The sequence below is a fragment of the Hipposideros armiger genome, unplaced genomic scaffold (assembly GCF_001890085.2).
Source record: "Hipposideros armiger isolate ML-2016 unplaced genomic scaffold, ASM189008v1 scaffold_0, whole genome shotgun sequence".
NCBI lineage: Eukaryota > Metazoa > Chordata > Mammalia > Chiroptera > Hipposideridae > Hipposideros > Hipposideros armiger.
Genome location: NW_017731350.1, coordinates 1,562,306 through 1,589,174, shown reverse-complemented (window position 1 = coordinate 1,589,174; position 26,869 = coordinate 1,562,306). Strand labels below are relative to the sequence as shown.

Sequence of the window (26,869 nt, the reverse complement as noted above, 5' to 3'; positions counted from 1 at the left end):
AAACCTGCAAAGTAAAGTGCCAGCTCAACCTTTACACTGGTCTGATGTAATCATTTAACCACAGAATGGTTTGTAGCCTTGAATTGACAATGATTCAGTAGACCTTGTATACATTTAAAAATGTTCTTAAATTGTTGGAATTTGAAAATACCATAGAAGCACAATATTATTATAAGGAAAACATTCGACACATTTAATTCAGTTTCTTGAATATGTTTCAGGAACATTTATGAAGAAGCCAGATTGAAAAGTAAGAAGTCTGGATTATGATAGATTTTTTTAAAAGAAGGGGAAACTAATTACTTATAGTATTTAAAATAGTTCCAGAGAGGGTGGCGAGCACATAATGTGATATATAGATGTATAGATGTATTATAGAAATGTACATTTGAAGCCTAGTAATTTTACTAACCATTGTCACCCCAATAAATTTAATTAAAAAAGTGACATCAACAATAAAAAAATAAAATAATCCCAGAGATCATCAGTCACGTTTTTAAATCAAAGGAGTCTTTTGGGAGATTTGAAAAAAAAAAAGTTAATTGGTAAGAATAGTGGTAAATGTAACAATTATATATAATTTGTGTGTTTAAAGGTACATTTTAAAAGGATTTATTTATTTTTTAAATATGGAGATGTTTGCAAGGTTGACATGAACTCAGCTCAGGCAGCACCTGTAGGAATTATTTAAAAAATGTAAAATTTGTCCCAGTGAAGCTTGATTTAGTTAAAAAGCTAATTTATTATCTTAAAGTATAAGGTAACCATTTGTTTTACTTTCAATCCTTATGTAGGTACTACTCTGAATCCCAAATTAACTAAATCCACTCATTAAGAGCATTTTATAGTCAGGAAAAGGTGAAATAATTATTTCAAACATTTGAATTTGTATAATTTGTATTGATATATGAATAGAATTCAGTAGAAATAATTTTGGAATTTACTATAGATTTATGTTATAAATGTATCTTTTCTAGTTTATAGTGAAGAAAATTGGCAACTTTTATAACATTTTACAGAATCAGAAAATCTGTAATAGTAATTTTCAAACTTCTAAAACTAAAAACAAACAATTGAAATACTATCCATTAACCTAATGACTTTAACTTCCTGAAGAAAGCCTAGGAACCATTTCTTACTTTCTGTTAGTACTTTTTGGACCTTTTAATGTATAACTGTTAAAATTGTGCTGTAAACTTTTGTGCTATTTTACAGCATGCCTTGTGAGAATTTTTGTTTTCTAAGAAAATATTATGCAATATAAGATGTTTATAACATTTATGATAAAGGATTAATGAAGCTTTTGAAACCGAGAAACTCTTTTAGCCAGATTTGATGTAGTTTCCTTAACTTTTAGCATCATTTCATGACTGTAAATTTGTAACTAGCCATTTTTAGAAATTAAAGAATGATTCTTAGATGTAATTTTTAGAAATCAAATAATTTTTAGAAATCAAAGCCACACAAAATTCTTTCTAACTATAGAATTGCCTCATTTTAAAATCCTTTGTTTAATGGAGAATTTCAAACATATACAAAAGTACAAAGTATTGTGTAATGAATCCTCGTAGGGCTGTCATCCAGCTTTGATAATTGTCAACTCATAACCAGTTTTGTTTCAAGTGTACCCCCATCCGCTTACCCCTGGCATGCTATTTGGAAGCAAATCCTATACATTATGTCATTTCATCTGTAAATATTTGGGTATGTTCCTAAAAAAGATAAATCTTGTTAAAAGCATAAACAAAATACCATTATCTTGTTTAAGAATATTAACAGCAATTCCTTAGCATCATCAACTAACCATTCAGTGTTTAAATTATGCATTGTAATTAATTGTTATATCTTCTAAGTCTCTTTTAACTTACAAGTTTTCTCCGTATTCCTGTCCCCCCCGCCCCCCCAATTTACAATTTATGGTTGAAGAAGCAGGGCCGTTTGTCCTGTAAAATTACCATAGACTGGATTTTGCTGATTGTGTCCTCATGGCGTAGTTTAACATGTTCTTTTGTTCCTCTGCAGTTCCTATAAATTGGTAGATGGATATGTGTCCCAGATTTCATGCACCTCAACCACCTAGTACATAGTCATAAACCAAAAATAATCTCCACCCGTCTCCCCCAAAAAAGAGGTTCTGAATTATGTGATAGCTGTCATAGGGATATGCTTTATTCTGTGTATGAGATATAGAGGTATCTTTAGTTTTTATTTAGGTAATTGTGTATAATGCATGGCTGAAGATTAGAATTTACAATAACACTGGTTATAGCAAAATGAGACCAACGTGTATATAGTAAGTAGAAAAGAACTATCAAAAGCAACAGAAGGTTTATAAAGGTACAGTATTCTGGAGTCATTCATTTTAAGGACAGATAGCCCTATTCACTTAAAAGCCCCTAATGATACCACTCTTTTTAAAAATGGGAGTATAATATATTCTCATGATAATGACTTTGATTCATCAGGAAAGGTGAATTATGGACTATTTTATTTTAAAGAGTCACAACAACTAGAGAGTCAACAATTGGGCACTCATAGGATTGAAGAATTATATATCATAGTTGTAAAATATGGTGTGATTAATCCACAATCCCTGTTAATAATAATATATGTAGTATGTACATATTAAGGATAAGAGTCATATATAAAAATTACAGAAATGCTACTTTATCAAGAATATCTGGGAAATAAGGTATATTGGTTAATCAAATATTCCGACTCATAAAAATTTACTGTATAAGCTGTATATAGATCACCAGTTCTTCTAAAATAATTGATGGGTTTTTTTAAAAGATTTTTTTATTGGGGAATTAGGGGAGGGGAACAGACAAGTTGCTCTCCTTCTGTTCTTCAGTCTAGTTGTGGAGGACGTCGCTTCACTGGCCCATGTTGGTATTATCATTGCGCTCTTCCCGGGTGAGGCAATCGGACACCGACCACTGGCTCATGGCAGCTCACGGCAGTTCATGTCAGCTGCCGGCTACTCAACGCTGGCTGCCAGCCACTCATGGTAGCTCATGGCAGCCCACTGCAGCCACACTGCAGCCTACGCCATTGCTGGCGACTCACAGCAGCCCAGCTCTAGGTCAAGCTGTTGTTCATCATCTTAGCTGTAGAGGGCGCAGGGTCACTGGCCCTCATGTGGGATCCGAACTGCGGCCCTGCTGCTCAGAGCTGGCACTCCCAAGCCAACTTTTAACCAACGCGCCACTTGACCAGCCCTAAACTAATTGATTTTTTATAATATCCCCTTTATACTAAAAGTAGAACATAATTTGATCTTTCTGTGATGATTCAGAAACTTTTGAGATACTGTTTATAACATCAGAATTATTATTTTTTTTAATTAAATTTTTTGGGGTAACATTGGTTAATAACATATAAATTTCAGGTGCACAGCTTTACAGAACTTTTGTTGTTAACCTTAATTGTCATTATATTGTAGCTGTGTAGTAGAGTTGATTAATGCAGACTTCCAAAGAGTTCTGCGCTGGATTACCACTGGATTAAGAAAGCCCAAATGGGCTGTGTGACTGTGGTAGGTATTCACAAGAGAGTCAAATAAACAGACCTATAGGAACCGATATGCATGGATATATATGTGCGGTTGCATACATAGATATATGTTTACCTGTGTGCATATGTGTACATATTACTGTTAAATTTATAATGTATATTGTTAAACACATACCATCTGACAGTTAAGTTAGCGAACTTGTTGCAATGATATCGCTAACCTTTTTTGGTATCAAAGGGATTATTCATTATGAATATGTACCAATTGTACAAACAGTTAACCAAATTTACTATTTGGAGGTGCTGAAAAGGCTGCATGAAAAGTTAGACAACCTTAACTTTTCGCCAACAATTCATGGCTCTCGCATCACAACAATGCACCGGCTCACATGACCCTGTCTGTGAGGGATTTTTTAGCCAGTAAACAAATCTCTGTATTGGAACACCCTCCCTACTCACCTGATCTGGCACCCAATAACTTCTTTCTTTACCCAAAGATAAAGGAAATATTGAAAGGAAGACATTTTGATGACATTCAGGACATCAAGGGTAATATGACGACAATACGACAAAAGCTCTGATGGCCATTCCAGAAAAGAGTTTCAAAATTGCTTTGAAGGGTGGACTAGGCACTGGTGTTGGTGCATAGCTTCCCAAGGGAGTACTTCAAAGGTGACCATAGTGATATTCAGCAATGAGATGTGTAGCACTTTTTCTAGGATGTGTTTGTGAACTTAATTGTCTGACCTTGTACGGATATACTGACTTGTGACATGTGCAGCCATTACTAGTATTAAGCAAGTCGCAAATTAAAGGAATTTGATCAAAATTTACCAAGAGGAAATTGGCTCCACGGCATAATGATTTTGGCTGGAGAAGATAGTGATCCTGGCACAGTATACTCTCTATTTCCTTGTGAGAGCTCCAAGATGAAAAGAATTAGCTACATAGAGGCAGATGCTTGGTAGTTTTCTGGAAGCACAATTAATAAGGTTTATGAAAAACAGGAAGTTCAACATCTCATGTGGTTTTTTTTTTTTTCTGAACTGGGAACTGATTTAATGTGCTATTTTGTACCCCTTAGACCTTCTCTATTGAGCCATGATATTGGTTTTGTTTTTATGACTTTTAAAATTCTTATTTTAAGTGTTCTGGACTTTGGAAAGAAATTATGTCTTAAAATGCTTTTAAGATAATATTTTTCAGACTGTTCAAACTTTTAATGTTTGATGGCTATAATTAGTCACATTGCAGTATTGTATTTTTAGAATTGCTGTCCAGTTTTCTTTTGTCTACTTCTGCTCATAACTACAGATTAGCTTGGCTCCCAGTAGCCAGTATTTGTACTGACCCTGGGAAAAATTTGGATCCTTTATATATTTAACTTAATTTATAATGAATGGAATAGTGGTGATCATTCACTTGACAAATGATTTGAGTGCCCACTTTGAATAGCCCGTGATGTCTGACACAGCGTTTGCACAAATATGAATAAGACACTGTCCCTGTTTTCAGATAGTTTATAGTTAATAGAGGGATGGTAATATGAAATAACTATATCACCCAGGCAGTCAATTATTCTTTATGAACATTGGTGGGTACACTGAATGGGAGAACTTTCTTTTTATCTTCAATTTGCAATGCCTGAGGAACTTTAGTAGTTTATTCTGCTGCATTTTGCTGACCTGACAACAATAAACACCTATGTGTCTACCAGAAATGACGGAGACATGGAAGGAACTAAAAAATATCTGTAAGAAATGCCCCAAAATCTTAATACAGGTGTTACAAACTCACCTGCCTAAAAGGGCCAGCAAAGTAATACAAATGAATGAAAAATACAGGTAGAAAATAGTTATAATAGGTGGGAATTGTGATCTACTGAAGTGTGTATGCTTTGTCTTAAGATTTTCTAATAAAATTTTTTTGTGGGTCAAAGGAAGCATGACATCAGGCTGAGGCTGCCAATTTGCAACCCCTCCATAATTCCTTAATATTAATGGAACCATCGCAAAAACATTTGAGAGGAAAAAATGGTGATTTAAAATTAAACTCAAATACATCCAATTTAAGAATGATCACACCATTTAGTAAGCTGTTTGGTGCTTTGTTTTCTGGGGCATAGGTGACATTAAATTAAGGATGATGGGATCCCAGGAGGAGCCTGGAAGAGATTATAGATCTAGGCAGATGAGGGGATCAAGTTTAGTAGAATCCACTGCTGTAGGAGAAATAGGAGTTAGCAAGAATGATGCTGGCTATCCATCGCTGAAGATTTTTTTTGTGGGGGGCGAGGTATGGGTAGCCCTGGATTCCAAGTGTCAGTTATCGTTAGAAGTAGACCAGAGGTCTGAAGACACATTCTGTTATTTCTAGGGAAATGTTTGGGGCAACTCTAATGGAAAGCTCTAGTGGATGGAGCCTTTGGCCATCATTTAGACACTGGATCTTATGTGAAAACCTAATGAGTTTATGTGACATTGTTTGGGCCTTTGATCCTAATGAGAAAATTCATCAGGAAGATGATCAAATTTTCTGGGTTTCCACCTTGCTATTGGAATGCCTGAAAATGGCTCCAAAAATCACAAAACAGCTTCTCCAGGCCAAGGAGTAGGTACAGAGGCCTACTGAATCAGTGCCTCAGGGGCTAGGACCTGAGAATCTGTCTTTTTAAGATGCTTTCTCAGTTATGGTGATGATAGCCAGTATGGGAACTACAGCTGTAGGCAGAAAAGTTTTCATGTACTTGCTGGACAATATCAGGCTTCCTTGGTTAATGAAGATGGTGTATTGACAGCCTTCTATTAAGGGATTTTTTAAAAAAGTGGTGCTTATTGATAGAACCCATTCTGTTTTATGAGAGTGAGTTGAAGGCAGTAGAAATTGGTAGCTCAGGATACGAGGACTTTGTTAAGTTTCTTGAGGCATTTCATTGGAGGGGCATGAATCATGATTATTTACCTTGAGACCCAGGGAAGGCTGTTTGGATGGTAGAACTTGAGGGCCGGCCAAGTGGCTCAGTTGGTTAAGAGCTCGCTCAAGAGTGCGAGCTCTGAGCAATAGCAGTTCAATGCCCGGCCCAAGCTGAGCTGCCAACAGGTAGCAGGATGGCTCAGCTAAAAGAAAAAAAAAAAAAGGATGGTAGAACTTGAAATAGTTACTTTTCTTTAGTTAACTGTGAGGAGCCCCACAGTTTTGAAAGAACTGGTGAGGGATGGGTTTGGGAGCTGGAGAGGGATGGTGAGTTGAAGGAAATGAAAATTGATGAAATTGAATAATCACTATGTATTGCTAAAGTTGACAAATGGTTGGAAGGCAGTGGCTCTGGCTGCTTTGTGGGGGCTCAATTTTCAGTCTCTGAGAGAGAATGTGTGCAAAAGATGTAAGGGTTTACTAGTCAAAAGTACTCATTTCAAGTTTGGCATGGAGCCAGCATTCATAAGACAGCACAGTACAGTTCGTATGACTGCTTTTGTTTCAGTCAGGTGGAGGGAGGAAAGGTAAAAATATCTCCTGTTTACAGGACCATGAAGCCAGTGAAGACCTCCTTTCTAAGCTCAGCGCTAGTGAAGGCTGGGCTGCTGCATAGATTGTAGCTCCAGGACACATGTCAGTAATCAAAGTATCTTTTTCTGGTCTGGAACGGTGCTTCACTTTTCTCCTTGACATTCTTCAAAAGGACTGTTGTCTTTTTCAGAAGCCTCACTTTATTACCCACTGAATCAAATACCTTACTGGTGTTTAAAAAACTTTGGGATGGGGAACATCTAAGATACCTATTTTAGATCCATTTTAACTTAAGTTTGTTGAATGAGTTTTAATATACAAGGGTATGGCCTGCCTTCCCTCCCTCCCTCCCTCCCTCCCTCCCTCCCTTCCTTCTTTCCTTCCTATTTTTTCCTTAAGAGAAATTATTGTAATCATTGTTGGGCTAGTAGGACTAGATTAATCCTCTATGTAGATTTTCCTGCAGATAATGTAAGAAGCTCCTTAATTTTTTTCTCTGGCAGAAAACATCAGTGCCCCAATGGAGTCTATACTTTGGATTAACGGGCCCTGGAATCGTTATATGACCTGTTCATGGACCTCTCCCTCTATTCTTTCTTTTAGAGGAGGTAGAATTGTGACACAGTGTTATGGTGCATCAGCACTCTTATCACTTCCTCCTCCTCCGAATCTCATCTCCTCCTCTTCCTCCTCCCCCTCCTCTTCCTCCTCCCCCTCCTCTTCTTCCTCCCCCTCCTCCTCTTCCACAGAAAACCTGATTCAAACTGATTTAAACAATCAAGGGAATCCATTGCCTCACAGAACTTAAAAGGGCTTCAGATAAGGCTTGATCCAGTGGCTGAAATAATGTCTTTTAAGGACCCAGTTTATTTCTGTTCCTTTTATTCACTGCTCTGCCTTCCACTGTGTTGACTTTCTTCTTCATCTCCATATCCACCCAGCAGCTCACATCCCTTCCCTGTGAATACAGATTGTTACTCCAGTTCAGCCTTTATATTCTCTTACCTTGGGAAGAAAGAACACTTTCATTTCTCATGAGTCCCAGTGATGTCTTCTTTATCTTATTGGTTTGATTTGGCATGTGCCCGCAGCTGAATCAGTCATTGGTGCTTGGTGCATGGGAAATATTGATGGGGTTAGAAAACCAGGACCTAAGGAGCTTGAACTGGAGGTTCTGATTCAGAACCTGTGCCTAAGAATGGGGAGGGGTGGTTTTCCAGAGGAGTTTTGGGTTTGTGTTACCAGAAGGAGGGAAGTGGATATCAAACAACAGATGGCTGCTCAATATGGGTTTAGGGCAAGGACATTATATGGACCTGGGGCTGGGAGGTAGAGGTTTTAGGGAGAAGGATCAGGACACTGAAAGCTCTTACTACCCCGTGTATTGTATTTTGTGAATATCCTTTCCTTTAGTGGGTGGTCTACTTGGCATTGCGTTTTCTTTCTTGCTCTTATAGCTGCATGTGGTGTGGCTATTATAGTATAAATGAAGAGCTTGGGGTAGCCTCCTTTTCAGTTGGTGTTTCCCCTAGTCTTTTACACACATATCATGTTACTAGGACACTAGTGGCTTTAAGATCACTGACCAGGAAGGCCCAAGACTGGAATTTTGACTACAAAGAAGGTCTGGCAAATGCTGCAGGTCTGGAATTCAGTCCAGGGGGCTCAGCCAGGGTGAGGAGAAGCAGTTGTACAGTATAAATCATTGTAACCCAGGGGCCAAGTCTAGCCTAGGGAAATCATCTGGGGCAGGGGCCAGCAACCAGTGATTTAAATAATTTGCTCCCAGCTTAAAATCTATGGGTAGAATTGGGATCCTTAGCCTTCTGAATTTAAAAGACTTCTGGGGCCAGCTGAGTGGCGCGTTGGTTAAGAGTTGGCTTGGGACGCCAGCTCTGAGCAGCAGGGCTGCTGGTTCAGATCCCACATGGGTCAGTGATGCTGCGCCCTCTACAGCTAAGAATGGTGAACAACAGCTCGACCTGGAGCTGGGCTGCGTGAGTCGCCAGCTGCAGCGGGGCTGCAGGGGGCTGCCGTGAGCCGCAGTGAGCGTCTGTCCAATGGTCAGCGACCGACTGCCTCAGCCGGGAAGAGTGCAATGATCACAAAACCAACATGGGCCAGTGAAGCAACGTCCTCCACAAATAGACTGAAGAACAAAAGGACAGCAACTTGTCTGTTCCCCTTCCCTGATTCCCCAATGCTGTTTCCTTCCCCAATTCCCCAATAAAATCTTAAAAAAAAACACAATTTCTGAAGACATTTTCTAATGAAAATGTCCATAGTTAAAAATAACAACTTGGTTGAAGCTGTTTGTTCTCTGTCTGTTCCATACTGTCCATTCCTATGGGTCTTTCTGTGATGATCATAGATAAAATGGAGAATCTACCCTGAGGTCTGGTCCTGACTGAGGCAGGAAAAGAGTTGTCTTGACATGGGAGAATGGATAGCACTCTTATGATGTTGTGACTCACTGATGTCTATAAAACACTCAGTGCCTGCAAACGATCACTAAATTCGAACTGCCTTTCATCATGATTTAAATAATTTGCTCCCAGCTTAAAATCTATGGGTAGAAATTGGGACTCTTAATCTTCTAAGTTTAAAAGACTTCTGAAGACATTTTCTAATGAAACGTGAAACCTGAACAAAATGTTTGCTTTAACTAAATGATTGCAGTTAATTTCTTGTAAAGAAACACAGAAGCACGCATTAACTTAAAATAAGCTCACACTGTTGTTTCTTGTAGTACAGCCAGGAAAACCAGTAACAAGCTGTCTCCTTCAAAATCACATCCCTGGATGATATTCGAGCAACCTGGACAATTTAAATACATCCCCAGGAAAAACAATTTAAATTAAGTTAGAAATCATATTTGCTAATTTCTTTTGTGCCATTGCAATGTTGCCTTTTATTCTCAGAGTCTGAGTAGTGTTGTGACTCAGGTAAATAGTGACAGTCATTTTGGAGCCACAGCTAATCTGGGGCCACAAAAGGATTTTTTTGGGGGGGACAATTTTTGGGGTTTTGATGAACTTATGTTCTCAGCTTAAAGGAATTTAAGTTTCAGTTTTTAAAAAAGCACTGTTTGATACATAAAATGATTTTTAATGCATAGGATTTATTAATGAAAAATTAGTCTACACTAGCATTTTATCCAAAAGTGAACTTAATAATAATATTCTTATTCTTTTCTGAGAAATAATAGGTATAAGATTTGAGCATTTTAGCCGCAAATAGATTTGATTTTTACTTAAAAGATAGCGCCTTAAGGTTGTACAAGTAGTGACAACACTGTATAGAAGAAATAGAGTGGATTTAGTTCTACTCAATCTAGCATTCTCCGAAGAGTTGAATAATATTATTGAATAATAACTAAATCTACTCTGGTTTTTATGGTACGCATTTTATTTATTTATTTTTTTAGCTGAGCCATCCTGCCACCTGTTGGCAGCTCAGCTGCAACTCAGCTCGGGCCGGGAATCAAACCACTAGTTGCTCAGAGCTCGCACTCTTGAGCAAACTCTTAACCAACTGAGCCACTCTTCCGGCCCTTACTCTGGTTTTTCTATATTCATTCTTATAGTCAGTGATTTTAGTGTTCCCAGTCTTAGTTCTTTTATACATGTTGTGGAAAGATACCATTTCTATTCTCCAAATGGATACACTTGGAGAAATGTTAAGAGAAGAAAGACTAGTACAGGTTCTGTGGAAGGTACCCTTTCCTTCTCAGTTTTGTTCCACGTGAGGAGGTTTCCACGATCGAAAGGTATCTGCAGTGTACTTTCCTCCTCTTAATGAACAAGGAAGGCTAAACCAAGAGATATGGATTGAGATGCCTTCCTTCCTCTGCTCACTCCCACCCTTATTTTCTCCCATCTATTTGCCCCTAATTCCAAAGAAAGAAGCAGAATTGAGACATGTGCTGTGTAATCCTCAAGACCTATTTGAAGGGTCAGTTCAACATGGCACCTTTTAAGAGCAACTGAAAGGTAATCTTACAGCAACTTCTGATGGGCAAGAAGCAACGTTATAATTTTTAAAATGAAGCCAAAGGTATAATTTTGAGGTACTTTTATGTATTCTAGATTGAATGCTTGCTTGTAGAAGACACTAAATAAGTAAAATACACCACTTCCAGTGATCCTGGCACGCTAGCACCAAATTGAGATGATAGTGGAATTCTGTTGTGATGCACCAGGAGGTCGTCTTCTCTTGGTAGATATTTGAAGAGTCTCCACAACTTCTCTTTTAATTGGAAGTTTTGCATACCTAGCAAGTGTGGGTGAAGCTGCCCACTGAATGGTATTTCAGAAAGTTCAGATTTAAGATTCCCTATCTTGCCTATTCTCTGTTATGAGCCTGTCAGTTCTATCACAAAATCATATGGGAAAGTTATTTTGTAGCTACTAAGGTATTTGTGTATTTTGCCCAGGACATTATCTTTGTCCTTCTCAAGGATATGTAATGGTCGTGTTCTGTATTGATACGGAATCAGGATCACATTACCATTAGTAGCCAGAAGATTTTATTGATTATAAGCCAGGGGAGAAGTGCTGTATTTTATCCTTCAAGGCAATAAAAAAACCCTTTTAGAAAGATCCTAGATCACAAAAAGGTAAAAAAAAAAAAAATCCAAGGAAGTTGGTTGTTGGTTGAGAGGCAGGTCAGAACCTTGGAGAGCGCTAGAGAAAGCTGGGGCAGAACCACAGCCAAAGCTTCCAAGGCTGGCCCCAAACAGACGAGATGTTTTTGAGGAGATGCCAATTCCGCTTTGTTTATGGACAAGATATGTATGATTTAAGGGGACAAATCCCCTTAAAAAGCACAAGCTGTGTATTTGTAGTCTAATTGGTGTCCTGGGGCTAAAATCTTAAAAACTAGAGGATATTTCGCATCTTCTTGAAGGTCCTCCAAGCCATTTATGATTCTGGATTTCTCTTAGGGGGGCTTTGTGACCATCAAGGTGAAGATGGTCACAATAGGAAGAGCAGAAGGAACATAAGATTTCACTGAAGTATAGTCACTATTAGACAAGATCCATTTTTCCAAAAAAAACAAAAATTTTTTTTTCAAATGGCATCTTAGGTAAAACTTCAGCAAAATCAAAATGAAAACTAAACCAAACCAAACCAAAAGAAAAACAGAATGGCAGAGGTGTTGCAGTTAAATTAGGGTTTATGAGGTCTGGAGTGCTTTCTACTTGTATTACTCCTGGCTCCAGCAGTAGCCACGGAACACAGGCCACAAAATCACCACATTTCATCAGAGTGCATTCAATTTTCTTGTCAGACACAGTTCCTAAGTAGGTGTGAGGACTTAACTGCACTTATAGGAATACCTTTACTAGCTCATATTGACCCCAGAAATGGCCTGGTGTTGGTTGTCTCCTTAGCTATTCATTGGGCTGTAGAGATGTGCATCTTTGCTTTAGCTTCCATGCTTTCCAGAATCCGCTGAATTGTCAGAGACTGTAATGAACAATAGCATCAAACATCCTGGCAACAATCTCAAATCTCAGAGGCTCTGCTTATAAGGATGAAGAGAATTGTTAGAATATTTGAAAATAAAGCCACTGAGAGTTACAGAATGACCCTATTTAATTTTTTGTCTTCCCAAAGTTTATTTCTGTGAGTGCCCTACAAATTGTAATGGAGCAGAATCCAGCGATGATGTTCTCTTCTTCCATGTATCCCATTTTGTTCTTAATGTTGAATCTTCTCAAAAATAAAATCCCAAAACATTAACTGCAAGTTAACTATTTAAGGGATAAGATTAGAGTGCTGTGCTGTCTTTTTTGCTAGCCACATGGCTGTAAATATATGATGAGCAGTTAGTTGGAAGTGGAGTAGACTTGCTCTGTGTGGCCCCAAAGTCAGTTTCTCCTAACCCAACCTCCCTCTCACCCACCCCCAAATTCATGTTATGCTATGTTAACTCTATCTTAAGAAATTGCTATATTTTAAGGATGTATAAAAAATGTTTAAGATAATTTCATTTAAATTATTTTAGAGGATATATTAGAGGAGTTATACAACTCTGTCCTGCTGGAGAGTATAGACATTCATTCCTGTTAACACTTGGGCTTCTTACAAATAGGTCAAATGGCAAATTTATTTTTGTTATCTTTTGTATTCTCCAGATGAAGTGACATTTTAAAAAATCATGCTGTGCAGTTACAGTTCTGTTAGAAATGTAAAACGTCATTGGTTATTTCCTAAGACTCCCAGTCAGAGGAATGTAACACAAAAGAGTTTTGGTTGAGAAAAGCATAATAAATTCCTATAACTGTGACCATTACATGACAGCATATTGCGTTAGTTTTCTGGAAATGTTCTGTGAGGCTTGGAATTTAAGCAACAGTAAGTTCAAGGTTACTTGAAGCATATTTATTTAGGGTCAAGTGATGCAAGATTTGTTCTCCAGAAGGCTATGGAATTGACTTTTTGTTGATCAGAAGACGCAATTGAAGGGTGACTTCATAAAATATGTAAATGGCAAGTGAAATTTGTTAAACTTTGAGATTGAAAAACAGTTTGAAATAAAATATTTGAAGTATGCTTTTCTAATTTTTAAATGTATGTTTTCCATTATGAAAGTATGTGCATGTGTTATGTATGTGCACATATACATATATACATGCATAAGTCTAAACATATACTCAGAAATTTGGAAAATATAGAAAATGAGGAAGAAGGGGGAAAACTCTCTTCTAAGTATCCCCCAACTATAGACATCAGTTGTTAATATTTCTTGTAGTAGTTTTTCTGTGCATAGATGGATTTTGCCGTGGAGGTTCGGGAGGGTCGGGGATAATCAAAGTTATGATCATTATGCTGTATATATAGTTTTATACCTGTCCTCATTTAATAGTTTAACAAAAGTATTTTTATGCCATTACACAGTATTTGTAAACACATTGGATGCATGTTATTCCCTTGAATAACTGTAACAGCTTTTCAACTATTTCTTATCAGATGTTTAGGTTATTTGCAGTTTCATGATAGAAATGACTCTATGTATATTTTTTGTCTAAGAGCTTCCCCCCTTCCCTTATTTTTGTTGTTTTCTTAGGTAGATTTTCAGAAACAGGATTTTTAGGGGTATTGAGAATGAACATTTTTGAGATTCTTGAAAAAAATAAAAAACTGCTTATAGCAATTTGCACTCTTATGGGTAAAAGTGTTCATTAAACTGCATCCTCACCAGCATTAGCTATTGCTTAAATAAAGAACTTGGCTCATTTAAGATATAAACTTGATTTCTCATCATTATTGTCCAGTTTTCTTCTCTGGTGGGGAATGCTGAGTGAGGGGCAGGCCAAATCAGTGAGTCTCATGAAAGCAAGAAACAATTTGTGGGGCCAAGGAGGCCCTATCGTGGAGTAAAAGTCAGGCTAATGAGTTCAAACCAAGACCTGAACCACCTATGAAATATCTTTTTGGGGAGCGGGGAAATCTGATAGTGTAGGTTTAGAGGGAGACTTAGTTTTGTTCTTTATACTTTTTGATGCTGTTGGAAAATATTTCTTTTACCATATGCATTATTACTTTTGCAAAGAAACATTAGCCTTTGGGAAAGAATAAACCAGAAAAATTGCATTTCTTTATTAAGATTACATATATTTTGTATATTGCTTTAAAAATTTCTGTTGAGATATAATTTATATATGACATTGTATTAGTTTTGGGTGTACAACATTTTTATTTGATATGTGTACTTATGAAATGATTGCTACAATAAGTTTAGTTAACCTCCATCACCACCCATATTTATAAATTTTCTTTTTCTTGTGATGAGAACTTTTAAGATCTACTCTCTTAGCAACTTTCAAATGTACAATACAGTATAGTGTCTTGCACAATGCTAGACAGTTGTACACAATTTTGTAGTAAGAGGTTTCAGACAATTTTTAGTAATATTTCTAATTATTTCCTGTACTTTATCCATTTATTAATTGAAACTTTTATTATAACCTTTAGTTTTTTACAAGAAACTTTTTTTTCCTTTGAAGATTCCCCCCTTCCATTATTAGGCAGTGATAGTCCCTTGGCTTATTTGCTAAGTTGCTTATTTTCCTTTTCATCTCCCCAAAGATATAGTACATGTTTCCCAACTTCTTTAATTTATTGGTGTCCTTGTGCATGAATTTGCTTCAGCATGGCTGAGAAGCCATGTTTTGAATAAGTGAAATGTGAATTGGAGGTAACTAGGCATCTGAAAATATCCCTTGCTATGTTTCTGACCTAAGGAAGCTAAGATAAGGAGCTGAGGATTGGTTGGGCTTTTTCAAGTTTGTGGGGCCACTGATTTGTATTTATGCAAGAAAAAATGTGGGAAGGTTGAGGGCCACATAAGCAGGAAAATCCCTAAAGTCAGGGGCAGCCTAGACAGGGGAGCCAAAATGGGAAATCTGCAATTATCACTAGATGTGCGATAGGTCGTGACTGCAAAGAGGCAGGTGCCAATTCTTCAGTTAGAAAATGACATTTTATTGAACTGAATGAGGGGAGGATTGGCAGATTTACATTTTACACTGTCAGTTGTTTTCTGCACTTGAGTCAACTGTTCTAGTTAACCAGTCTTTCAAAAGAACTGGCATAATACCTTCACTGACCTGCTTCGTAGGTGTTTAGTGAGAATGAATAAGGTTTCGTAATGGTAGTTAATTCTTTTGCTTTTGTCCATTTTCTTTTGTTTTATCACTTTTTCTGAATGCATTTTTCATTACTCATTTTTGAACCCTCTTTTCTTTGTTGATATGTGTCGATGCCTATTCTTCATAGCCATCTTTGTTTCAGATTTCTTCTTTTATTTCTTAAGCTCAGTAAGAGCTTTGTGAAAAGAGAAATACGTATTATTGTCTTTTCCATAAAGAGGCCTGTTAATTTATGCCCCTGCCCCCTTTTCCTGAAGAAGCTTTGGGCATTTCCCTCTTTCTCCTACCTAAAAAAGGGGAAAGCTCCAAAGTCCTGCATTGTTTGACCTGTTTTTAAAATATGTACTAGTCTTAGGAAGTGACCAGAATCTTGTGTCTCTTCTGTGTTCTCCCCTTCTAGGCAAAGTGGTTCAAACCACAAATTACCTAATAAGTAAAAGTGGTCATGTAGCAATAGTAGAGGAATTTTTATCTTACTGAGAATATCTGTACCTCCCTTGATGGGGATGTTTTTCAGCTAAGTCATTTCCCGGGGAAGTGTGCATTTAATGACCAAAGAGGTCAAATGTATTTCCATGTATTGGGAGATTGTATTTTAATGGAGAGGGACTGGTTGGCTTGTCTTTACTATGCATTTAACAATTAAATTGAATCAATTGAAATTAATTCAGATTGGTAAGAGAGATTTGCCAGCTTCTATGCTTCCATAATTTGCGTGTGTGTGTGTGTGTGTGTGTGTGTGTGTGTGTGTGTGTGTGTGTGTGTAGATACAGGCTTGTAACTTGCAAACAACTCAAAGAAATGATAGAATTAAAAACTTTTTTTTTAATGAAGCAACTAAAGCCTTTTATTTTTGTACTAGAACAGGAGTACTTGACCAACAAATGGAATATTGTGTATTTTTCCTATTAATGTTTGATTGATCTCTGAAGGAAATACATAGCAAGCTACATAATGATCATTTCAAGTTCTATATTATGTTGTTGTTGTTATTCTATTGATACTTTGAAGTGGTCTTGAGTTGCTCAAAAGGAATTTTCAGGCACTTGAGGTCAAAAGGTTTGCCAGGGAGGACAGGACTGTGTATTCTTCTCATCAAATCACTTCATAGCAAGTGGCCTCTTTTGGTTACTATATGATACTGAAGCTTCTACTTTTTCCTCTGTTCATCATCTGTTAAGACCTGTCTTTCCTATAAATAACATTTAATGAATTCCCTATTGTCATTTGGTCCCTTTAAACCCACACAGTACAGCAAAGTAATTACTATCCCTTTAAAGGATGCATTTCTTTAACTTTTTATTTGCTTTCTTTGAGAGAAGACTTTTTTGATGAGATTGATCATGATACTAATGAATGTGATATTTTTTGATACTGTATAAATGAAACATGTCAACATTTGGAAGATCTGCATAACTCAGTGAATCAGTATTTTCTAAATGACCAGTGCATGATGGTACAAAATCATACATGAGTAAAAGATCATTTAAAATGCAGGATAGACAAGGGGAGTTGAATGTAAGAATATGAAATACTTATTATATGGTTTCAGATTCTATATTGCAGCTAACCTCTAAGAAGCTACCACTTGTTAAGTTTTGGTGTAGTATCAAAGAAGAATATCCAGAATTATTGGAAAAGGCTATTAAAACACTCCTCTCTTTTCAAAGTATGTATTTGGGCAAGGCTGGATTTTCTTCATATACTTCAGCCAAAACAACATATTGTAACATGTAATGTACAAACAGATAGGAGAATCTAGCTCTTTTTAAAAACCAGACATTGGAGAGAATTGCAAGAATGTAAAACAAGGCCATGCTTCTCCCTGTATTTTTTCAGAAAAAAATAGTTATTTCATTAAAAAGTTTTCATATTAACATAGTAGGTTTGTTATTTTAAAATGAATTAATAAATATTTTTAAATTTCTCAGACTTTGTTTTTAATATAGTACATGTAATCCATATAATTTATATATACAGAAACTCTTTGGGGTCCTGAACACTTTTTAAGAGAGTAAAAGGTTCCTGAGACCAAAATGTGTAAGAACCTGTGGTATAGTGTTTAAAGAGGAACTTGGAGCCAAATTGCTTGTCAGAAACACAGCTTTATTGTTTAATAGCTCTGTGACTTTGGACAAGATATTGAACTGCTTTTTGCCTCAGTTTCCTCTTGTGTAAAATATCATACTGTATGAAGGTGTGGTAGGTGTTCTCCTTGATCTTCTATCCTGCTACCAAGGAAATTATCATTCCCTTTATCCTAACCCCCATCCTCAGCTTTGGAACTCAAGCCATCAGACTATGGGACACACCACTCCATCCTTGTTATTACCTATAGACCTTCATTGAAGATTTTAACACATGACTCTTCGTGACTCTCTGCATTATTGCTCTCGTCATGATTCCAGGCAATTTAATATTCGTATAAATGATCCTTCCAGCACCCTGGCCTCAGTCCCTAACTTCCTTTCCTTCAGTGATCTCATCCCCCACTCTACCTCAGCCAGGCACACTCTTAGCCAGACTCTGTCAATACCATTTACAGATCACTTCCATCATCCCATTCTGTGACCACACCTCCTGTGGTTCTTTTTATATCTCAACTCCAACAATTCTGCCAGCTCACAGGACCATTGGTCCTACCACCTTTCAACTAATTCTCACTTCCCTTATGCACTTACCTGGCTTTTTTCTGGCTTAAACTGTGTAGTCTGTTAATTGACACTCATTGTTTTGCAAACCCTCTAAGATCTCTCGCTCCTCTTTCTATCTATCGTGCTTGTCTGGCAAAATCCCAACCTTTGCTAAATCCAAATTCCTCCCACTCCACATTGCAGCCAGGCAGTGCAATTGATGCTCATTGGTCTCTCTCAAAAACCATACCTCTAACCTCTGTGGAGCTTCCAGTGCTCCTTCCTTTCCTCAGTCCATTTATTCTAAGTGACTATTTCACACTTCTCAAACTTCCAATACCCACCCCTCCTTCCTCACTCTCAGCTGATGACCTTCCTTCCTATTTCAAGGAGAAAAGATAAGCTCTCAGGAGAGAGCTGCCACATGCTCGGTCACCATGTGGAACCACCTGCCTGCACTCCCACTCATTTAGTTGGTTCTCCTCCTTTTCCTCTGCATGGACTCTCTCTGCTCGTTTCGAAGGCTAGCCCTCTATGAGAGCCCATTTCTAGCTACCTGTTCATTCGCTTCTCTCCTGGTATTCTGCCCCCACCTCATTATCACTGACATTGCATTAGGCTACAAATATTCGAGCAAAACTTTCCCTTGACCCAACATTCCCCTCTAGTTGCCATATGGAATCGTCTGTATAGCTGTCTGCTATTTCTTTCTACCCATTCTCGCTTAGACACTCAACTGTCAAGTTTTTACTTCACCAAAATAACACTTGTTGAGGTCATGATGGGCCTACATGTCACTAGACCCAGTGGTCAATTCTCAGACTTTGTCTTACTTACCAAACACCATCTGACACGCACTGGCCACGTCTTTCTCCTTGGAGCACTTCCTTCCATGGCTCCTGGGATGCATGCTCTATTTTTCTGAGTAGTGTTTATCACCATCTGATATATTCAATTCTTCGTTTATTGTTTATTTTGGTCCACTAAAATGTGAGCTCCTTGAGAGCAAGGGCTTGGCTTGTTCTCAGCACTGTTAAGATGAGTGGTTCCTACACAATAGGTACTTGGTAAATATGCATATTTGTTGAATGAGTGAATGAATGAATGAATGAATGTGAGCTTAACAATACTTTATACTCATCACATCTTCCCTCATCCCCGGCTTTCCTGGTCATAAGCTTTCACAGCCATTGTCTTCCTCTTTTTTTCTGAACCTTGCGTCTCCTAATTGTATTTTCCCTCCTCCTTACTCCATTCCTATCTTTTTCAGGCTGAACCATCACCATTGTGCGTATATTTCTGTGGGGCTGTAGTGTTTACAGAGCACTTATTCATATCTTGCGTTACAGATGCAGATGGTCTGTGGATCTGAGTGGATGAAATTAGCATATAATGCTGAATTTAGGTGCTGATGGAAAAAACTTAAAATTATAAAAGAATCAGAAACAAATGAAGTCTTCCAGAGCTAAAATTATGGTCTTCTAGGATATTTAGGTTTCTTGTTTTATTACTACCCCGCTTTACACTTCACTGTTTCTTCCTACTCATGACGGAATTTCTCTTGATTTTCTGCAAGGATTTTGAGAAGGAAGGAGAAATCACCAAACTCAAAGACTCTTCTCACTGCAGTGCTGAGTTTATCACTAATTAAGAATAGTCTGTCCCTCTTAGATTTTCATCTCTCTTTTCCCCTATGTTGATTTGGTAATGTGATGCTGGGTTTGGATGAAAATTCGTTTTTAACTGGCCTTTTGTTTGTGGCGTCTACAGAACCTTGCCTCCTGGAATCCTTCGAATCCTGAATGCCTCTTACTTGTGGTGAAGGAACTGGTCCAACAGTATCACCAGTTTCAATGCAGCCGTCTCCGTGAGAGCTCCCGTCTCATGTTTGAATACCAGACATTACTGGAAGAGCCACAATATGGAGAGAACATGGAAATTTATGCTGGGAAAAAAAACAACTGGGTAAGGCTTTTTGAGAATGGGGGAAGAAAAGTCACTTTATTTGTAAAAAATAAAATGATCAGTTCAGATGTCCATTTATGATAAACGTTAGCCATTTCCATAGATAAACATGGTTCAGGTTGCCTATATACTTTCTCATAAGTGAGAGTTTGAAGGGGCCCTAATGTTTACCTGGTTCATCGTGTTGCTCAAAGGTGTCTCCTGGGAAGTTCGTGACACTCGGAGTCTCACATCCCAGCCCCAGATATTCGGAAGTCAGGGCAGAGCCTGAGCACCTGCACCTATAACAAGCCCCCTTCTTGGTCCTGATGCAGGTGGCTCAGAGGCTACGTTTTGAGACACTGACAAGTTTCCCTTTCTTTTCATTGTAGAACTTCTTCAGTCTCCCAGTCAGCTAAGAGAGGTCACTCTGGAGGTAGCTAGCTTATATGGAACCTTCTATACTTTCTTTTCACAGTTTCTTTGCATTGTATGATCCTTTTAAAATGCGAGTCAGATCACGTGACTCCTAGGCCCAGAACGCTCATACACACCTCTCTTTTCCTCTCATGGGAAAAGCCAAAGTCCTTCCATTGGCATCACATGCTCTGTGTGATTTCAGCACCATCCTCCATCCATCATGACTTCTCTCACTTCATCTCCTACCTTCCTGTCTAAAAACGCCAGCTCCAGTCACACTCGCACCTTTGCTGGGCTGCAGACACACCAGGTATGCTCCTGCCGCAGGTTCTTTGTATATAGGCTTTGTTGTTGTCTGGCATATTTCCCTCAGTAGTCACATGCTCAGTACCCTTCCCCCTTAAAGTTTTTACTCATATCTCGTATGCTCAGCGATGCCTGTGTCAACACCCTGAATTTTTTTTAACAACGTTTTTGAGGTGTAATTTACATACCATAAATTCACCTGTTTTAAGTGTACAATGCAATGTTTTTAATACACTTGCTGAGCAACCACCACCACAGTCCAGCTTTAGAATGATTTCATCACCCCTAGAAGATTCCTCATGCCTTTTACAGTTAATCCTATTCCCACCCCAGCCCCAGGCAACCACTCACTACTTTCTACTGTGTAGATTTTCTTTTCAGAACATTTCATATAATGGAATCATATAATATGTAGTCTTTTTGTGACTAACTTCTTTCACTGAGCATAGTATATTTGAGGTTCATCTATGCCATAGCATGTATTAGTATTTCATTTCTTTTTGTTGTTGTTGGAATCCTAGAGAAAAAATTTTATGTTGTTTGTACAGTGCTCCATTTCATTTTGTAGCTGAATAATATTCCATTGGATATATATAAATATATATATACTACATCTTCTTTATGCCTTCACCAATTGACAGACATTTGGGTTTCCAGTTTTTCCCTGTTACGAATAATGCTGCTATAAACATTCACGTGCAAGTCTTTGTAACACCCCTTTTTAAAACCGTAAGTCGCACACCCCCACCTTTGCCCAGCTCTACATTTTTTGCATCTCTTTTTAACATACCATGTAATTAACACATTGTATTAGTTATATGTTGCTGCATATAAAATAATTATTCCAGAATTTAGTGGCCTCAAACATTTACTGTCAGATTTTTGTTTGTCAGGAATCTGTGTAGCCCCTTTGCTTCAGGGTCTGTCAGAGCCTGCACTCAAGGTACTAGTCAGGGCTGCAGTGTTCTCAGGGCTCCACTGGAGATGGATCCGTTCTAAGCTCATGCATTTCATGTGGTTGTTGGTACCTTTCATTGCCTTGTGGGGTGTTGGGCTGAGGGTCTCAGTTCGGTGCTGGCTGTGGGCTGGAGGCTGCCCTCAGTTCCTTGCCTCTTCGAAGGGCCTTTCCATAGGGAAGCTCAGAAGATGGCAGCTGGTTTCACCAGAGAGAGTAAGAGTGTGTGAGCAAGAGAGAAGTCACAGTTTTCCTAAACTAATCTCAGAAGTGACATCTCATCATTTTTGCTATATTCTATTTAGGCCCAGTCTACACACTCAGGAGGAATTACATAAGAGTATGAATACCAGGGATTATTGGGAGCCACTTAGAAGCATCCTACCACACTTCCTTATTATGTTTTTTGTTTATCCGCCTCTCCCCACTGGAAAGTAAAATTCCATGAAGGGCAGGATCTTTGTTCGATTCACTGATGGATCATAATAAATACCTAGGACAGTGCCTGCCCCATTGTCTACATGCCATAAACATTTGTTGAATGAATGAATTAATAAACTCTCTAGTGTAGTTAAGCACAGAGTAAGTTTAGGTTCCTTTTTCTGTGTCAATTCTTTGAGGCTTTACTTAATCTTCTTTTACTTGGGTTAAATATGCTTCCTCCTCTTATTTTTCAGCTTTTTCTTAAAAGGACATAGTTTCCAAGGTCTTATACATGATTAATGCCTTTGAATCAGTAGGACTACAATTTATTCTTGTTACAAATTATCTTGTTTATTCAGTTCAAGGTTGTGGGGTTTTTGTTTTTTTTTTTTTTTTTTTGGTAAATTTATTTTTTTAATTATAGTGTCATAAAAGACCCATAAAATTAAATTTACCATCTTAACCGTTTCTATGTATATAGTTTAGTGGTATTAGGTATATTTACATTGTTGTGCAACAGATCTTAGAACTTTTTCATTTTGCAAAACTGAACCTCTATATCCATTAAACATTAATTCCCCTGCCCTCCAGCCCTTAGCAGCTACCCTTTTTTTGTTTCTATGATTTTGACTCCTTTAGATAACCTCATTTAAGTGGAATCACAACACATTTGTCTTTTTGTTGTGATATTAGGCTAAGCTTATTAAGCTTATTTTGCTTAGCATAATGTCTTTGAGGTTCATCCATGTTGTTGCATATGACAGGATTTCTTTCATTTTTTAAGGCTGCATAGTATTCCATATGTGTATGTACCACATTTTGTTTGCCCTTCATCGGTCGATGGGTATTTGGGTTGCTTCCATCTCTTGGCTGTTACGGATAAAGCTGTGCTGTACATGGGTGTGCTAATTTCTCTCGAGACCCTGCTTCGAATTCTTTTCAGCGTATCCCCGAAAGTGGAATTGTTGGATCATATTGCTAATTCTATTTTTAATTTTTTGAGGAACCTCCATAATGTTTTCCATAGTGGCTGCACCATTTTACATTTTTCACCAACAGGGAGGAGTTTAAGGTTTTAAACTATTGATTATTTTGAAAGTTTCATCTGTTCACATGGGCAGTAAGGAGAACGTGGTTGACTTAGCTTGCCCTCTGGCCCAGCATTTCCCTTGTTAAATAATCAACTTAGCTGTCCTCTCAAAAAGTTAGGTAAACTTGGCATGACTTCATGTTGGTGAACCTATGTTGTCTTTAGTGCTGATAGACTCATTTAAAAACGAGAATCACTGTCAAACTAATTGGTCTTTCATTTTTAGGATTTTCCTTCCCACCCACATTTGCTCTTTTAGTATTAAGGCTGAATTTAAATATATCCAGTTTTATGGTACCTTCTCTGATTGAAGAATTTCTGAAATTATGTTCATTGGCTCAGCTAATACTTGCGTTGTAGTTCATCTGGGTGTAGAAGTTTTTAAATTCATTTAAAGCAGCTAGACAGTTTGAATTTATAGCGTTTTAAAAACTTTCTATTCAATGTTATTGATTCTTTATGCTTTACTTACAAAACCTACTACTGCCATAATTACCCCGGTTTATTTTGATTTACCATTGAGTAATTTGTAAGCATTAGGGCAATGGTGATGGATTCAGGGGGAGTAAGGAAACCGATAATCTCATAACAAGGCAAGGTGGGCAATTAGAGGTTAAGTTTACAGCAGACCAGGCCTAGGGAAGGCCTATCGGGAGTGGGAGCTGAGACTGTAGAAATGAAAATATAGCATCTGAGTTAGTTACTGGTCAGAAAACAGGAGATAAAGGTGAGCCTTGGGGGATGAAACACATTCAATCTTGGCATACTGATTCAGGAATAGATTAAAGGACAGCCTGCTAATGGAAACCAAGTCTAGACCAAGACACTGGAGGATAAACGCAGGACCCTGGCAGAAAGAAAGGAGCTTGATTTTGAGCCATGATTTTTTTGCATCAGGGACTGTATTAATTTCGTATTGTTATTCCAAACTTGGTGGCTTTAAACAACACAAATTTATTATCTTATAGTTCTGGGGATCAGAGGTCCAAAATGGGTCTCCCTGGGCCAAAATCAAGGCTGCATCCCTTCTGGAGGTCTAGGGGAGACTTTCAAGATGCGGAAAAAACTGGCAGATGTGTTCTCAGAGGTATTATCTTTGAGGAATTATGGAGAAGCAAAAGATCCCTGAAGGCTGTAGAAAAGAAAAACATTCCGGAGATTTTAAAAAGAAATGACACTCAGGTCTTTAAGTGGATGATTTGCACACGTTTAATAAGAATGCAATAGTTAGTTGGGTAATCAAGAAACAGTCATGGCCAACTTCTTTCACCCTTTTAAGGAAGGTGAATATTATTGAATTGGATTATTTCATTTTCAATAAATCATTCGGTTATTCTTCCCCAGTATTCTGCTGACTGTATGCTCCGTTCTTAGTTGTTTGAATATATGGTAGAGCTACACGTAAAATTGGATATAACTTGTCAGGCATCAGGTGTCTTGTGGAATGTCACAGGGCTTTTCCTTTGGTCCTCTTATGTCCATTGTTTTATTAGGGTATTGAAAGACATGCTTTTCCTTTTTTTCTCATAACACAGAGCTTGAAAAGATGAAAGGCTACAGAATCAATATTTTAAATTATTTTTATGTACTAGAATGCTGCATCAATCCCATAAGATGCAATTTAATAGGGATAAACCAGTGTAGGACTTATGAACATTTATGGAAAGTATACTATGCTAGGTTTTGGATTAAAAAAAAAGCAAAAAAGCAGTATATCCGTCATGGCTTTTGCTCTTTAAGGTGTTAAAATCATGTTGAGAAGACTCAATACATATTTTAAAAAAACGAAATAGCAATGCTGGATAGATTAAGTCTCAAATGGCTTATTCAGCCTGTATGAGAATTCAGAAGAAGACCCAATCACCGAGGCACACTTTTGTCAGCATGAAGGGAGCCTACAAGTATCTTAAAAAGAACAGCTGACTTGGGTTTTTAAAGCCTTCTCTCCATGTAGTAAAAGGAAAAATATGAATCTAGTATTTGAAATGTTCTATAAGAAGACCCCTCAGATATTTTTATGGCATTTGGGAAATGTACAAAAACTTACTCCCTCTGTCCCGAAGTGTTTTCTGGTTTTTCAATGAATTTATGGTAACACTTTTTTTACTCTAAATAACTGTAGAAATAGTGTTGATTAGATCAGGAGGCACATAAGCCAAACAGAATTCTTGCCTGGGAATTTGGAGTTAGTACTGAGAGCGAAGTTGGTCTTGTTATGAGTAACTGGTCTGTACCATGTGAAAACGAGAGCTTCCCCCCCCTCATATTATCTACTCAGAAGAATCAGAAAGTACTAAATAGAGAGAAAGTAAGATGAAGCACAGAAGGAGCAGAGAAAAGAGAAAATAGTGAGGGTTTTAGAGTCATTCGAACCAAGGCCAGGCTGCATTTTTAATCTTAGATTCCATGAGATAACGCATATTCTACTAATAAATTACCTTTATTTGCTCGTTAGTTTGAATTGGAATTATGTATTTTACGTGAAACTAAGAGTCCTAACTCATCTACTTCCAGAGCATCCTGTAAATATTTCTGTGAAATCATCACACTGTAGTAGTTTGTCTAGTCAAAGTAGACTTTAAGCACCATGAGGATAGAGACTATATTTTGTTGGTCTTAAGATCGCTATTACCTAGCCTGGTGCTTGGCACAGTAGGTGCTCAATAAATGTTTGTTGAATGCATGAATGAGTGAATGTGTGAATTATGAGCATCTCATTATACACACTTTTAATTTAAAATTTCAAGTCCCTTTAAAAAAATTTTGAGTACATATTATTCAAAAATCAAAATCTATTGAAAGCTATATAGTGAAAAGTCACCCTCCCATCATTGTCATGTGTCCACCCAAATCATACCGCCTTCTTTCCTTCTCATACCCCATGTAAGCACCTGTCTAGCTGTTTTGTAGGGTAGCCTTTCAGAGATTCTTTATGTACATACAAGCAAATACAAATACATTTATTTTTCCTCCCTTTTTATGCAAATGGTAACATATATTATATACTGTTTTACACCTTGCTTTCGACTTAATATAGCTTGGAGACTTTTTGCATATAAGCACATATAGAACTCCCTCATTCTTTTTAAAAATAATTGTATATTATTACGTTGTACTCGTATAATTGAACTGCAATTTATAATATGAACTCTCTTGTTGTTTTAAATCTTTTGCTGTTACAAATAATACTATAATAAATAATCTTGTACCTGTCATTTTGCATGAGTTCAAGCATGACTATTATAAGATAAATGACTATTAGTGCAATTGCTGGGTCAAAGATTATATGTGTTTATAATTTTATCACCCAAGCCCCCTCCAAAAAGTTTATACAGATTTATTAACCCAGCAGCAATATATGAGACTGATTGTTTCTCCACGGTATTGTCAACAGTGTATTCACATATTTGTAGATT

The 26,869-nt window shown here is 37.5% G+C and overlaps 1 protein-coding gene across 3 annotated transcripts in view; it reads left to right on the top strand.

Annotated features, from left to right (window-relative positions):
* The window catches only part of BABAM2 (BRISC and BRCA1 A complex member 2), a 374,448-nt gene that overhangs the window by 96,764 nt on the left and 250,815 nt on the right, over positions 1-26,869 (top strand). For all 3 annotated transcript variants that reach the window (XR_002125902.1, XR_002125953.1, XM_019658721.1), the window contains exon 5: positions 20,086-20,280. Coding sequence is in view for 1 of the 3 variants with exons in the window: in XM_019658721.1 (XP_019514266.1) it covers positions 20,086-20,280 (195 nt within the window). In the remaining 2 variants the exon portion in view is untranslated. The remainder of the gene's footprint in view (positions 1-20,085; positions 20,281-26,869) is intronic.